This window comes from Podarcis muralis, chromosome 1 (genome assembly GCF_964188315.1).
Source record: "Podarcis muralis chromosome 1, rPodMur119.hap1.1, whole genome shotgun sequence".
NCBI lineage: Eukaryota > Metazoa > Chordata > Lepidosauria > Squamata > Lacertidae > Podarcis > Podarcis muralis.
In genome coordinates this window covers 49,929,912-49,945,805 of record NC_135655.1, presented here as the reverse complement: position 1 = coordinate 49,945,805, position 15,894 = coordinate 49,929,912, and the positions used below count along the sequence as shown (strand labels likewise).

Sequence of the window (15,894 nt, the reverse complement as noted above, 5' to 3'; positions counted from 1 at the left end):
TCTCCCTCCTCTATATGACATCCTTTTATATATTTGAACATGGCTATCATATCACCCCTTAACCTCCTCTTCTCCAGGCTAAACATGCCCAGCTCCCTTAGCCATTCCTCATAAGGCATCGTTTCCAGGCCTTTGACCATTTTGCTTGCCCTCCTCTGGACACGTTCCAGTTTGTCAGTGTCCTTCTTGAACTGTGGTGCCCAGAACTGGACACAGTACTCCAGGTGAGGTCTGACCAGAGCAGAATACAGTGGCACTATTACTTCCCTTGATCTAGATGCTATACTCCTATTGATGCAGCCCAGAATTGCATTGGCTTTTTTAGCTGCCGCGTCACACTGTTGGCTCATGTCAAGTTTGTGGTCAACCAAGACTCCTAGATCCTTTTCACATGTACTGCTCTCAAGCCAGGTTTCATTGTGGACAATTTAAAGTGTTATTGGTCAGGAATCAAAGAATAATAACCATAGTAGGAAGAAAAAGGTTCAGGAGCCCCATCTTTGCAAACTTGGTTGAAAATCTGCTCAACTCACCTCGTAATCTCCTCCCCTGCTTCTACTTCCATATGTTCAAGTTTGATTCCTTAAAAAGAAGCAGTTTCAAGATGTTCCAACTGCACACCAGATATAAATGTACAGAGTAGGTGGAACCCTATAAACTCACTCCTATAAATATTTCAATTTACATACAGAAACAGTAAAATAAAGTGTAATACCTACAGACAACTTTCATAAAGGCAGGTTTTCCCGTGGGGGGGGGGGGGAGTTTTCTCACTAGGATCCATGATGCAAAAAGATGTATTTTGCAATTGCACCCCCCCCTTTTGGTCCAGCTCTAAAACCTGCTCAGAGGAAGAAAGAACAAGAGTCCAGTCTTGATTTTCTCCACTTGGTTTTTAATTGGGGGGGGAGGGGGAGGCTAAGAAAATTATCCAAGTGAATTACAAAGACAACAATCAGAGACTCAAACAATAAATCACAGAAACTTTTTATGCCCTCAGTTTGTACCAAAGCAGACAACTTTAAATTTTGCCCCTCTTAATTTTTTACCTGGCTTGCAGGAAATACATGTAATAGTAATCAACCAATTGTGCTGGACTTCATTTGGCTCTGTGTTTGCATCCTGCCCTGCAGGAGCCATGCCATGCAGTTGGGTGATCAGCAACTGGAAAAATTAATATATGCAGGTTCATAGAATCATAAAATTGTAGAGTTGGAAGGGACTCTGAGGGTCATCTTATCCAACCCCCTGTAATGCAGGAATCTCAACCAAAGCATCCATAATAGATGACCATTCAACATCTGCTTAACAACCTCCAAGGAAGGGGTGCGAACCACCTTCTGAGCAAGTTGGTTCCACTGCTGAACAGCTCTTGCTGTCAGAAAGTTCTGGTTGTTTAGCTGGAATCTTCTTTCTTGTAACTTGAATCCATTGGTTCTGGTCCTACACTCTGGAGCAGGAGAGAACAAGACTTCCATATTCCATGTGACAGCCCTTTAGATATTTGAAGATGGCTATCCTATCTCCTCTCATCCCTTGGTCATCTTGGTCACCTTTCTCTGCATATGTTGCTGCTTGTCAATATCCTTCTTAAATTGTAGTGCCCAGAACTGGACACAGCACTCCAGGTGTGGTACGACTAAGGCAGAATATTATTTCCCTTGATCTGGGCAATATACTTCTGTTGATGCAGCGTAGAATAGCATTAGCTTTTCTTACTGCTGCATCACACTGTTGACTCACCTTAATCTTGTGGTCCACTAAGACCCTGAGTTCACTTTCTACTGGCAAGCCAGTTGGTTATTCCTGCCTAAGTGCAGAACCTTACCTTGGTCCCTATTGAAATTAATTTTCTTAGCTTTGACTCAGTTCTCCAATTTGTTAAGGTCATATTGAATTCTGATTCTGTCTTCTGTGGTCATCTGCAAATTTGACGAGCATATGCTCAATACCTTTATATAGTGCTATTTTTCTGGAAAAAGGTGCCAGAACTCACCATGAATGCCTCCCTTCTTTTCTTATAATGGCAATGGCACCCACCTGAGAGGTACTGGAATTGAATTCTGGCGAGTTCCAGTTGAAAAACAGCCCTGCCTTTATCCAAGTTTATAAAGACATTGAATAACAACGGGCTCAGGACAGAACCTTGCAGCACCCCACTCGTCACTTTTATCCAGGATGACGAGGAACCATTAGTGAGCACTTTTTGGGTTTGGTTAGTCAATCAGAGGCGGAGCTAGTTGCTCCAGCACCTGGAGCGGCACACATGCTGTGCACTCGTGGGGTGGGGCAAGCATCCCAGGGGGGCGCTGCCCACGGTGAGCATCCCAGGGGGGTGGGGCGGTGATGTCACCCGCCCCCAGGGATGACACCCAGGCACCCCCCTTCCTCTGCCAGTGCTACAAATCCCCCTAACCAATTAACTCATCCAGCTCACACTTTACCAGCTTCTCTGCAATAATACAATGGACTTTGTCAACCCAGAATTCTTCAGGTCTCTTATCAACAAGGAGAAGCTGCAGTGCAGAAAGTGGCTTTGGATGACTTTGAAAGACGAATTCATGGGGACTATGTTCCACCTCCGTTGTTGGAGGCAGTATGTCTCTGAAAGTAGTTGTTGGGAATCACAAGTGTGGAGAGTGCTGTTGCACTCAGGTCCTGCTTGTAGGCTTCCCATAGGCACCTGGCTGGCCACTGTCATGAAACTTTGGCCTTACCTAGGAGGGTGGTTCTTACATAGCGCTAGTTGCAATGGGAGCATCAATAAATATGATTACTAGGAAGATGGGTAATGTAGTGAGGAACAGGAATACTCTGTGTTTATTTTAATGCATGTGCTGAAGCCACAGAATGAGCAGCACATCTTTCTGGGGGAAAGATTAGGACTGCCAGCTCCCCACAATCCCATGCTTAGATATGTCTGTTATTTCCAGTGGTTTTTTCCAGGGGTACTCAAGGATATGCAGTGCCGGCACCTCCCCCCTCCTCCAAATGTTAAAAGTGTGGCACTTACTGTAAGAACTTCATGGTGAGTACTGGCACTTTTTTTCATTAAAAAAAGAAGCAGCACTGGCCATTTTAAATACTGATTGCTGTTCTCCCAGTAACTAACTCTTCCCACTTAGCAGAGCTGTTTTCTTATCCAGCTCCCATATTTAAAAATCCTGGCTTCCTCTCTGCATCCAAGGGAAAAGACCAAACAAGTGAAGTTCTTATTAGGCACCTCTTGTTCTTTTCAAGCCTCTGATTCTTTTCTGAAGAATTCAGTTGCTGTCCTTGGGAAAGGTGGGGAGAAAAACCAGCATGGGCTACTTTTAAGGAGGGAAATGAAAGACAGTTTTCTGGATTTGGCCTCAGATTTCCTGGACTGAGCCCTGGGTGAAGACGAAGGAATGAGGCTTTCTTGCCTATGGGAGCAGGACAGAGAAATGTGCAGAGAGAACACTTGTTTCTTGTTTTGAGCAGCTATGTCTGAAAGGGGATGGGAAGCAGCGGGGAGGAGAGAAAAGCAAAGTGTGTGTTCAGTTTTTTGGAGAGGAGGACTATGTTATTTGATTGCAAAGTATGCTGGGGAACTCATGCCTGTGTTTGCAATCATGCCTGGACACTTATTCCTTAGTGTATGTAGAGAGCAGGTAAGCTGTAGTTTTTCAAGCATGAAGGAAACACATTCTGTATATGTTCAGAAGCACTTCTGTTCAAGACTGGGTCTGGGCTTGCTTTTTGTCTTCTTGTTTGTACCCAAGACATTTGTGTGCAGCTGTGAGTGTTCCTAATTTCTTTGTGTTTTTAGAACAGCAGAGATGCTTATTTTTGTGTTCTTTGCATGTCAGATATAACATGCATGATGAGAAAGTGTTTGAAGATGTATTAGAAAGAATATGTATGCTGTCATATATAAAGTGTGGCATGATAGGAGGAATTTCCACAAAAGCTGCAGATCCTTACTGTGAAATTCTCATGCTACACTTGATACACAAAGATTCTTTCTATAGGGCAACGTACTTAGCTACTTTTTCTGCCTCAGAGACTTACCTTTGTTTTTAAAACAGCAGATTTTCTTTGAATCTCTGCTGGTCCAGAGTATTGTGCATGATACAGGGCATTTAAAGAATGATTCTAGCCAGGCCTTTGCTAATAAGCACTTCTAAATTCCACTAGTTCACTTCCCATTAAACACAGGACTGCACTGCTTTGTAAGAATACGTTGAGGCTGAAAATAGCGGGGAGACAGAGGAAGTGTACTGCGTTCCACTTACTGAATTTCTGTAGTCAGTGACAAATGGGAAGAAGGCTGCTTTTGAGAAAGTCATTTTTTCCTCTGTTATATAAGATTGGGTCCAGCTCCAACCTTATCCTTCTGTATGGACCCAGTGGCTAAGAGCCAAGTACGTAAGACAGAGAGGCAGTGGTTTGATTCCCAGTTAATAACTCAGCTGGAGAAGGCAGTTATAGCACCAGGCCCCTTTCCCACAGTTCAGGGAGGTTCAAGTAACAACTGCCAGGTGGAAGGAAGGCTTTCTGAGGAGCAGCAGGTTTCAGTTGGGAAGGCTGCCCATTCTGCACCAGTAGCAGAGACTTCAGCATATTGGGTTCAAGAGAAGCAAGACTGGGTCCTTAATAGAACCAGTCACGTTCTGGCAAATAGCACCCCCAAATCATGCTTGCATTTCACTCCTAGTTCATGACTGTATTATTTGCTTGGCAGGTCGACTGCATCCGATAGTCACAACAGCTCCACCGCAGAGTCTGGGCCTTTTGGCTTAGAAGCAGCAATCAGGACAAATGAAGAAGACCCTTAGTCACTGAAAGAAGCCCCTCTTGTCTCTAGAGTCAGCACCGTTCTCTCCTGCTGCCTCAGGAGGGGCTGGAGCAAATGTCAAGGCTGTTCCTCTCCTTCATTGGAAACGTGCCGGTAGCCGGGAGGCTTGGACTTGGAACGGAAGAGTACTGTCAGGAGCAGGATAATAAGCAGGAAGAGGATGGATCCACAGACAGCCAAAACCACAATAAGTTCTGCAGAGGGTGAAATGGGGGAAAAAAAATTGCTTATGGCACTTGAAATCACTTCAGTCCTCCTTTGGCTTATCTACTGGAACAGCCTCCACTCACCTGTGTCTTTTATGGTGCTTGCTATCTGACATTCTTGTTTCCAGTCCTGTGGAATAACAGGCTCGGTGAGTTGCAGGAAATTCAGCAGGGGACAACGTTGTGCGCAGCCAGGCAGCTGCACTGGGTAAGGCTCCTTCCCACTCTCATTCCGAAAGAACATCTCCACTGAAAAGTTACTAGGAGCAAAACAGAGAAGAGAGAAACTGAGATTCTGATGATTTGCCCTCGTCTTCATATCATGTTTTCTACTGGAATCAAGCCCTGAATCATCGTACAACCCCCTTCCACCCTAAGATGCATGAGGAATGCTAGAAATTAACAAATGCTGGGTTGTCCCTCCTTGTTTTTGAGCAAGGGGCAAAAACTAAAAATTAGACTGGATGTTACTTGCAAATAACTCATAAAAGTACAGTGGTACCTTGGGTTACCAACAGGACTGTTAACAGGAATATACTATATGTGCTTTGTCGGGTGTTCTTAAATTCAAAGATGCATAAAAGTACTGTTGATATTCCTGCTTGTAATTCTATCACAGTCATATCAGACGTAAGGCTTTACTAATACACTGGTAACTCCATCAGCACAGGGGATCTTCATCTTAAGACTGCAAGTCTTACTTTTACCTCATTTCATCTCCTGTGAACATGTGGACAAAAGTTAAGGTACAGCAGGCTGGTAGATTATTGCCTCTGAATACCATTTCCTTTGATTGATATGCTTCATGAAGCCCTCACCCATCATCCTCCTGATACAGCTCAAATATATGACACGAGGCATATGGTGGTTGCCTCCCGCTGTAAACATCCAGAGCCATCTGCAGTGCCACAAGGGTGGTGTCATGCTGAGAAAGAGGAAGAAAAATGTGAACATCTCCTTTGTGCATATGGAAAGGGACTTAAAACCACATTTCAGAAGAAGGCAGATTGGCAGAGATTCCCAAGGTGCTGGCAGGAAGAATAAGAAAGGGCCTCCAGGACCATGGAAAAAAGGCTGGCACCTATTTCAATACCCTGTTTGGTTGTAAGTTGCTTTGGGTTGCCCTGGACAACATAAAGTGACTAACACATTTAGTAAGTAAATAAATAAACTAAGCGGAACGTTGGGAACTGCGCTACAAGGAGAGGCTAAGTGACAAAGTTCTCTGTTGCTTGTGAGAGCATCTGGGGTTTTTTTGTAGCATCCGTAGTTGCTGCAAAGAGACAGAAGTGCTAATTTGCTTATTCCTTTCACAGAGCAGGAGAAACACTGCTGGAAGCTACAGCTGTTTTTTTTTTTTTTTTTGTTCACAAGATGGTAATAAGGAGAAAGCAAGCACAGCTCCCAGAAACAAACTTACTGCTGAGTACATTAGCATTTTGAAGTGGCGAGGTGTGGAGGCATTTGCAGCAAGAGTAAGGTTTTTCCTTATTTGAGACAGAAGGACCCCTGCAGAAACAGAACAAACTATCAGAACCTAGTTCTTGACCAGTGAATGAATGCTCCTCCACTCCTTCCCAACCTGCCTTCCATGTTCTTTCACTTACCACCCTGCAAACGAGCTTTTTCCACCCGTTTGTGGATCCCAAAGAGGAATTCGAAGCTGAAATCTTTCAGCTGCTTCAGCTGAGTCATCACATTGAGAGTTACCCAATCGGGAAGATGTTTTTTGTGTGTTTTCTGGAAAGATGTTGCAAGAGAGAGAGAGGCCACTCAGAGATACAAACTAGGCAAACAAGAATGAAAGCCCCCCCCCCCCCCGAGTTATGGCAGCTGGTCTGGAATGAGCTTGCCCTATGGTCTAAGGCAAATTTTTGCCCTCTGAACTTAAATGCCTCAACCCAGGACCACAGATGCATTTGTAAAGCAATGCTGTTTGGATCAAAACTCAACAGTCATTATGATCAGAATTCATGAAGACAAAATACTTTGCTTTCAAATCTTTGGTGTGCATAAGGGTTGGGATGCAGAGGAAGGAACTGTGCTTTCCTAACAGCCTCCGGTAGCCTTCATTTTGTAAACTCCCAAGCTTTCCTTCACAATAAGCAGATTCATCTACTTATCCAAGTGACACAATATTCATTATTGCATGGAGTTTCAGGTCTAACGTGTCTGACTGTGATGCTCGCACTTTTAAGTAAAAACTGATTATGCAAATTTTAACGTTGCACTAACACCTGTTTCTCAACTTGACAAGGGAATGTTCTTCGCACAACTGTGGCTGACTCTAAAGTAGACAGGATAAGCCTCTCCCACAGAAAAGAATTTCTGTGAACAGAAATTGTGTCGGAAGGAAGTTTCAAATCTGCTCTGTTCTCTTGCGATCATCTCACTTCTCAATGCAGTTTTCCTATTAGAGGACAATTAAGTAAAGGTAAAGTACTCCTGGACGGTTAAGTCCAGTCAAAGGTGACTATGGGATGTGGCGCTCATCTCGCTTTCAGGCTGAGGGAGCCAGCGTTTGTCCACAGACAGTTTTCCAGGTCATGTGGCCAGCATGACTAAACCACTTCTGGCGCGACGGGACACCGTGACAGAAGTCAGAGCACACGGAAATGCCATTTAGCTTCCCACCACAGAGGTACCTATTTATCTACTTGCACTGGTATGCTTTTGAACTGCTGGGTTGGCAGGAGCTGGGACAGAGCAACACAAGCTCACCCCGTTGTGCAGATTCCAACCGCCAACCTTCTGATCGGCAAGCCCAAGAGGCTCAGTGGTTTAGACCACAGTGCCACCTGCATCCCTAGACCATAATTAGGGCCATGTGGAAGGGCCTGCCAGAAATGGAGCCCCTAGTGTAGTGGGCACCTCCCTTGGTGCCCACTAAGGCCTTTTGCCCCCTCCCAGTTTTTAAAAACATGGGGGTGGGGTGGGGGAGATGCTGTTTGTTAATTTGTTTGGGTGGTCACATGTCAGTGGTGGGTGAGGACAAAGGCAAGAAGTGGGTGGAACAACAGATGCGACTCTTTCTTTTGTGCAGCTGGCTATGTTACAGCCACACAGAGACCATACACACACACACACACACACACACACACACACACACAGAGCTTGCTCTGCATCCTCCAAGCAAGCAAAAACACTCAAGGAAGGTGCAGAGCTAGGGGTAGCAAGAGGTGTAGCTGAGGAGAGAGAATGTGGCCTAGAGTAGGGCGGTCCAACTTTTCATACCAAGTGGGTCACAAGAGTAGTTTAGCATGGAACCTGTGGGCCACACACGACTTTGTTGCACCCGTTGGTGGGGGGGAGAAGCGAGGCCAGATTTGACACACACCCACACCCACACCCAGTCCTCATACTGCCGGCTAACCAAGGCACCAGACTTTGGGAAGGAGGCACAAGGCTCTGGCAAGGTCCCAGAGCCCTCCCAACTCGTCCCGAAAGCTAGGAAAGTACTAACTAGGCTTTGGGAAGAAGACAGGAAGACTCCAGGACCCTGTCAGAGCCCTCACACCTCCTCATCCGGCAGTGCAAGGGCTGCTGGGTGGGGTGTCTCATGTTGCCAAGGGCTGCCGAAAAGGCCTTGAGGGCCACATTTGGCCCCTGAGCCTGGGTTCTAGAGCCAAGAGCACAGACAGCTTCTGATACTAAATGGGTTGTAGGGCAAATGACTAATGACTACAGATGGACAGCTCACCTCACAGAAGAGTGTGTCATATACACTCCAGACCGACTCGAGGGAGACATCCTGAATTCCCGTCTTGTTTGCCACCATCTCCAGAAATCCCTGCAAGAGCAAAGGACAGTCAGCTCTTCCATCTCTCCATGCCACCACCATTGTATAAAGAGATAGAGAAGTACATCAAACTTGACATACCATGTACTGGATGGTCTTATTCACATACTCTGCTGTCTGCCGGGTCTCATTTTGCAGCTGTTCGTAACGGGGACAGGGAGATAATGGAAACTTCAGGAGCTGGACAGAGGCAAAACAGAGATGTTCACTAAGAGGATCATTTGACCGTGAATCCATCTTTACAAGCAATGCTAACTGTTAACTTGTTAATTGGCTAATTGCTGAAAGCAAAGTGATACTTCTAAGAGAGGCTGCCTGCCTGCCTCCAGACAGGTGAAACGGGGCCTGAGAAATGCAACTTGCTCCAAAAGAGGGGAATCACCAAGGAGTCAGGATGAAGAAGTGGAATGGTAGCATTCAGGGTAAATGAAAACAATTGAAGAGAGAGAGAGAGAAGTTTTTTTATGCAAGAAGGTCCAGTCTACTGGTACTTAGGTCTGAAAGTGACTTACATGCTCTGCTGAATCAGGTACTGTGTGGACAGGAATCGGCTGCCAAGAAATATTGGGGTTGAACACTTGCCACCCTTCGGGAGGGTACAGTCCTGCCAGATTGGCCTCGGCACTCATCAGGGTCCGATCAAAATCTGTGCTGCGTATGTAGATCTGCCAGAGTATAGAATCAAATACAGAAGGTCATTTATGTTCATGGTTCTGCTGCAGTGCTGATCTGATTTAGACATGCTCTTAACAAGAGACATAGTGAGGAAGCCGGCCATAAACAGGTCCCAACAGAGTCTGATCAAAGAACAATTTGATACGCGTTGCTATTCTGAATATCTGAGCTGCTATAGAAAGCAAGGAAATAGAATGGGAGCTTGGGAGGGAAAGTAAAGTAGAAGCAGCAGATGAACTAGAAAATCAAGCATAGCTGTGGTTAGGGAAGCTACAGAAATGGCAATGGAGCTTCACAAATCCAAAACACAGATGTTCTAGCCTTGAGTTATGTGTGTGTCACTTTCCAAGGCTACAGGCCACCCACGATGAATGCTGAGTTGAGTGCTGTTGTATCGTGCCTTGAAAATGCAAAGTGTTGTTCTAGGCTAACTACAAGGACAGATCATATAGTGGTCCCCTAATTATCTAAAGGACATATGGAATGGAGGGGAACTGGCACAGACTGAAGAAGCCTGCATATGTTGTCTGTGGAAATCAGATATGTTGTCTGTAACCCCTATCTTAGAGCCCTACAGATGTACCTCTATGTATCATTCTCCACAAGGAATTTAATGCTTCAATGTCCCTGGTGGGCAAGTCACTAACAGGAGTGTGTCTATAACAGCACAAAACCTGCAGGGCAAAATAAATCGGCTCCCTCCAAACAGGATATTCCACTTGAATCTTCACTTATGCAAATAAACAAATTGAGTTCTAAGAAGGGAGTGTATGTCATAGCCTAGGACTTAAGAACACATAATGTAATCAAACAGTGTGGAAATAAGCACCCTTTGAGATAATTCCCAATCCCTTAATTTATCCCTGTTTCTTTAACTAGTCTTTCTTTTCAACAGGCACCTGATGTTGTTATTCCCTGAAGCATTTCAGAATGCGAACCTTTACTTCACATATTTTGGTCTGCTCTCAAATGAGTTCAGTGGGCTTGGTGCAGACTTTTAAAAAGACAACTGTCAGCACACAGTATATTAGGCTTCTTTCATTAGTCTTCCAAAAAGATAGCAAGCTGAGCTACCTGCGGATAAGCAACAGATAGTGGAAGCTGAGAGGTGTCTGGGTTAGATTTAGTCTCCAGCTCTGAGAGGAATGGGCTGAATCAGACCGGGTGCGACACAGGCTTTCCCAGGAAGTTCAGAAGCAACTAGAAAAGTGCTGCTTGTTCATATATCCACTCTACTAGGCATATGAAATGGGGTGCAGGTTCATTCATTCATTCATTTACATTTGTTGGTTGCTTTATCTTGCCCAAGGCAACCCAAAGCAACTTACAGTCAAATTTAAAACAATGTACAATTTTCAGGCCTCAACAGGTGTTCAATCCTACTCCCATGTACAAGAGCCAGGACTCTTGCCTTCAAGCCCCATAGAAGTCACTTGACCATGCTGTTTCACCAAGAAACAATAGATGTCTGGAGAGCAAATTGCTCCAGAGCAAGCCCAAGCTACATGTCACAAGAGAAAACCCTCTGCAACTTTCCCTCTGACACCTTCTTCAGTTGCCGCTACTGCTGTATTTCCAGGTGCAGCCACTAAGTCAGCAATGACTCTAATTCAGGCAAGAGGACAAAGATGTGGGGCTTGAAAACATCCTCTCTGCAATATGTGCAAGTTACATGCAGCATACCCAGATTGGCAGGGCATCACCTTAGAAGGCATGAGCAGCGAAGGCAACAGAAGCAGGGCTCCTGCTCTGAATTCATCCTGGGCTGGGCCAGCAGGCGGATAATATGGGGGATGATCTGTGGCCAGGCTGAGTTGAGATGGCTTTCAGTTCTCTGTCTCGTTGCCACTTCACACATTGCAGCCAAAGAGCAATTACCCCACTTGCAACAAGAATTGATTGCGTTTTGGACACACCTAAAGAGCATTAGTGGAGCTCTTTAGGTGTGCTAAGCAGACTTCTGGAAGCCTCAGCCAATCACAGTTTCTAGAACTGTGTTTCAAGGCATGCAAATCTCCTGGAGGTGTTACACAAAAGAGAGCCCACAGTTGACCATGGTGGAACTGCAGGGCCCATCTCATGAAGCAGCACTTAGCTTGAAAACTGACACAGGAAGAAATCCCCAAAGCAGCAGTGCTGTTACCTTCCTAGGTTGAGCTCTAACAGAATGGGCACAGAGGCTAATAAAAATGTTCCTGAAGAGCTTTCATCATCATTTAAATTGTAGCTTTCACTGGAAAATTTGAGGGCCTACAAGAAGCTGTTGCATAGGAAGAACACTTTTGTCTAATGTATGCTGCTGCTGTAGAAGAGTCATGCTATGCTATAACACCACACCAGCGGTGCCACAGTTAGGACTGCCAGACTAGGACCTGAGAGACCAGGATTCAAATCCCCACTCGGCCAGACAGCTCCCTGGGTGATCTGGGGCGAGTTGCTGTCCCTAAGCCTAGCCTACCTCACAGGGCTGTTGTGAAGATAAAACGGGGAAGGAGAACTGTGTATGCCACCTGGAGCTCCTTGGAGGAAAAGGTGGGATATAAATGTAGAAATAAATAAATAAAAACAATGTTCCTAACAGGAATAAAATAGGCCTATTGCTTCATTTCACATTGTCCTTTATGCACATTTAAAACTGTTTACTGAGTGGCACTGAGACAAAGTTAAATGAAAACACCCAGAAGGTGGTTGACAATCCAGTTGGGCAGGTTTTTGTGCATGTGGCAAGGCAAGCCAGACGTCATAAATTCCTGCTTGACAGCTGAAGTGCATCACAGGGTTTGGGAGATGTTCTTACTGTTGTATTTAACTGAATTTGGTTCATGGGCCATGCCTTCCATTATCTGCTTTCATCGCTGAGAAAAAGGCAGTGGAAAACTACAGGCCAACTCACCAGAGAATTCCTGACAGTTCTCAAGAGATTTTTCAACAAACACACTCAAACAGGTCCATCCACTGGCATGAGAACAGGAGAAAATCATCTGATCTATACTCTTATCAAGTACCCCAGTCTCTTATTGTGTCCTGTGTGATTCCCTTTGTCTTGAGTGGCCTGTTTGACCAAACAAAGTTCAGTCCATCTCAGATGCCATCTTATTCCTTTGACTTTCCTTTACATCACTGCCCTGGTCAGCAATTGTTTATTGTTCCTTTACTATTTTAAGCCAAGCAGGGATTTGACAAACTGTTTACACGGAAGATGCCATTTGAAAGAACAGGCTTTCATGTTGTTCCATTATTTTCCTCAGCCGCTTATTTAGAAAGAGAGAGGAAAGAGATTTTAATACAGGGAGGGCAAAGAGGACACTGCATGGTCATGATACCTCTAGCAATTTGCGACAATGCACTAACCTCTTGTCTATTGTATGAGGAATTGAGGAATCCATCATAACGCCCTCGAAGCGCTCGACCAAGGTCCCACTGCTGCTGCATTCCTTCCTACGCGTATCAACAGCAACAAATTAACAGCAAAGCAGGTTTTTGTGCTTGCTTGCACAACCACACACCAACGAAAATGAGAACAAATAGAGTTACAGCTTGACCACTGCTGACACAGGAAATGTTAACCAAAATCTGTTCTGAAATGAATGACACAGCCCCCCGCTCCCCCCGCAACATGTTTTGCAGGTTGTTAAGCTATACATAATTTGCTTTTATAAAAACAACAGGGGAAACTGTTGTCTTTTACATAAAGTTATTGCTTCATCTGATTTTAAAAGGGACTGTCATTTCCCTGGGGTAGGAAAGAGAAAAGGAAAGCGGAACTAAAAATAGCTCCCAAGAGGAAAAGCAGCAGCAGCAGTGGCAAAAGAGGAAACCTCAGACTGGAGCTGCATGGAGAATTACCCCACCACCACCACAAATAACAACATGCCATGTTTTGACACAATTTCATCTTCAAAGAAAATAGTTCTGCATTCTCCTCTTGGGAAATGTGTTTCCTTGGGGTTCAAAGTTTCCCACAGGTCGCTTTTTCTGAGATACCCACCTGAGAAAGTTGCCCAAATCCCTGAGGCCAGGCGCTTTCCTGATAGGGATCTCTGGGGTATGCCTTCACAGGAGAGCGGTCTCCATGGCGGTATAACTGAAAACCAAAATAGTTCACCGTTAGCCAGCAGGTGCTGGCGTCCTCTACCTCTCCTGTTTGCCCAATTCCCATGCATTGTGCCTGGGGCCAGAGATAACTAGGACTCTTGCTCCACCCCAACCCTGAAGCGAGGCGAGGTTGCTGTCAAGCCCTGCTGCCGGCTCTCAAGATAGCCGAAGGGGCTGGGAGATACGCAGCAAGGAAACAACGTGGCGCGCGGGGGGGGGGACCAAGCACCCTGATCTTCTTGGGTCCTCCCTGGCTCCTGCTATACCAACACTTAGGGCGAGGATGATGATGATTATTAAACCCAAACCCTTGCAATTTTCGATTATTTTCTTAACGGAGAAATCGCGATCTCTGCTTCGATTGCAAAGCGCAACCTGCAGCGAAGAAAAGCCACTTGTTTTCAACACGAATTTCATGGGTGTGGTGTTGTTTTAAAAAGGGCCGATCGAGATTTTCCTCCCTTTCCTTGCTGGCCATTTGGGGCTTGGGAAGCCTTGTGTCACGTGGCACCCCCCCCAAAAAAAAGATCGCCCCCCCTTAATCCCTTTCTTTCTTTTCTTGCCTCCCTTTCCTGCTGCTCACCAAGGTAACAAAGCGGAGGCTCCGAGCCTGGGCGACCGGCAGGACGAGCTCAAGGGCGAGACTCAGCAGCAGCAGCGGGAAAGAGGCGCTTCGCCAGCTCCGCCGCTTCCTTCCACCCTCCATGGCTTTGCTCCCTATCCGCGCCGAGGCTCCCTCGCTCGGCATCCGTACCTTGGAAAGAGGGAGTGAGCATGCTCCACCTCCCCCGAGCATGCTCAGTATCAGCTACCGAAGCTGCCGGTGCCCATCTCGCCTATTGGCTCTTGAGAAATTCCCTTGAACTTTGTGACCTCTTGACTAAGCGGGGGGGGGGTTCCCTCCCCGAGGGAGATTTTGCTTAGAAATGGGACAATCGCGAAATGGCTGGGTGTTTTACTGTTATTTTTGAAGAGCCACTAGAGGGAGTGGAAGTCCCTGGAGAGGTCGCGGAAACTGTTTTCCTGCAACGATCACAAAGGGTATGCAAAATAACAGCAACAATAATAACAATAAAGTACTGTACAGTATACAGCAGATCGGGAAAGGTGCCACCGAGTGCACGAAGATGCCGGCGTGGTAAACAGCAGAGGCAAGGAAGTTGTTAAAAGCAAGACAATGAAAGTCTTGCCCAAACGGGAACAGATGTTGACACAAACCCATGCACACGCCCACGCGAAACGAGGCAATGGGGGGGGGGTGTTTAAAAACAGAATTCGAGGAACATGTTGCTTATAACAGTGAGATCAATTAATTAAAAAAAACACACACATTTAATACACCAGAAGCAGAAGCCAGCTAGGGAGGCAGTGGGACAATACGAGAAGGGAAATTTAAAGGTGTGCTTAAAAAGGTTAAGGAGATTGCAGAAAAGCTGGATGGATTATTTGTGATCGTCTGCACTCCAGAAGGTGTAGGGCAGCGAGTATTCATAATTGATGCAACAGTGGTGACGTGAGCCGTTGAAGGCTTTAGCAACAAATGAAAAATTAACAAATCACGAGATCTAGATGGAATCCAGCCAGCAGTCATGGGGGTAGCAAAAGGGGGTGGGGGGACAGCTGCCCCCCCAGATCAAGGAAAACCATAGAAATACTTAATAACTGACCAATCGTGTCACTTCTACCCCCCAAAAAAGTCCTTACCCCTCTAACAAAAATCCTGGCAACACCCATGCCAGGAGTTCCTAAAACACTCAAGTGTGAAATTGCTTATTTATATGTATGTTTGTGTCTGTGTATTTATATACCATCTTGCAAGGCAGTGTACAACAATATACACTAATACAATAAAATATAAAATACTATTAAAACAAGATAATCCTTGAAAAATTGACTGCCTCCCATCAGCTCCAGTCAACACAGCCATACTGAGTGATGAGAGTTGTCATCCAAAACATTATTATTGGTAGTATTAGTATTATTAGTAGTAGTATTCCGCCCTTTATCCACAGATCCCAGAAAATATGGAGGGCACCAGGTTGACAAAGGCTGCTGCATACTATTGCTCCTGCTTCGCTGGAGCTCCTGTTGCCACCACTGAAAGGTGGGAATCGAGCTGTCTTTCCCAGCCCCTGCTGGTGGAAAATGAGAGTGCAACTTCAATTCATTTCCCAGAGCCCTAAGCACCCCAAGTGATGTGAAGGAAGAGCCCCTTCATTTATAGGTAATTTTTGTAAAACTAATGACTTCACTGTGACAAGCAATGTGCAAACGGTACATAGATATAGATATTCTGG

General features: G+C 45.5%; 1 protein-coding gene across 2 annotated transcripts; it reads right to left on the bottom strand.

Moving 5' to 3' along the window:
- Nucleotides 1–874: 874 nt before the first annotated feature.
- On the bottom strand, nt 875–14,408 carry ACP2 (acid phosphatase 2, lysosomal). Of its 2 annotated transcripts, XM_028726455.2 has the most exons (11): nt 14,181–14,408; nt 13,491–13,586; nt 12,854–12,940; nt 9,340–9,492; nt 8,909–9,007; nt 8,729–8,818; nt 6,636–6,768; nt 6,449–6,537; nt 5,847–5,953; nt 5,113–5,288; nt 875–5,016 (listed from the first exon to the last, which is right to left on the bottom strand). In XM_028726455.2, the coding sequence occupies exons 1-11, from the start codon at nt 14,391–14,393 to the stop codon at nt 4,880–4,882; spliced, it is 1,380 nt and encodes a 459-aa protein (XP_028582288.2). In that variant the 5' UTR covers nt 14,394–14,408; the 3' UTR covers nt 875–4,879. The 2 variants fall into 2 exon arrangements, with proteins under 2 accessions (XP_028582288.2, XP_077784689.1); XM_077928563.1 differs by lacking the exon at nt 12,854–12,940 and having other exon boundaries at nt 14,181–14,360.
- Nucleotides 14,409–15,894: the final 1,486 nt, after the last annotated feature.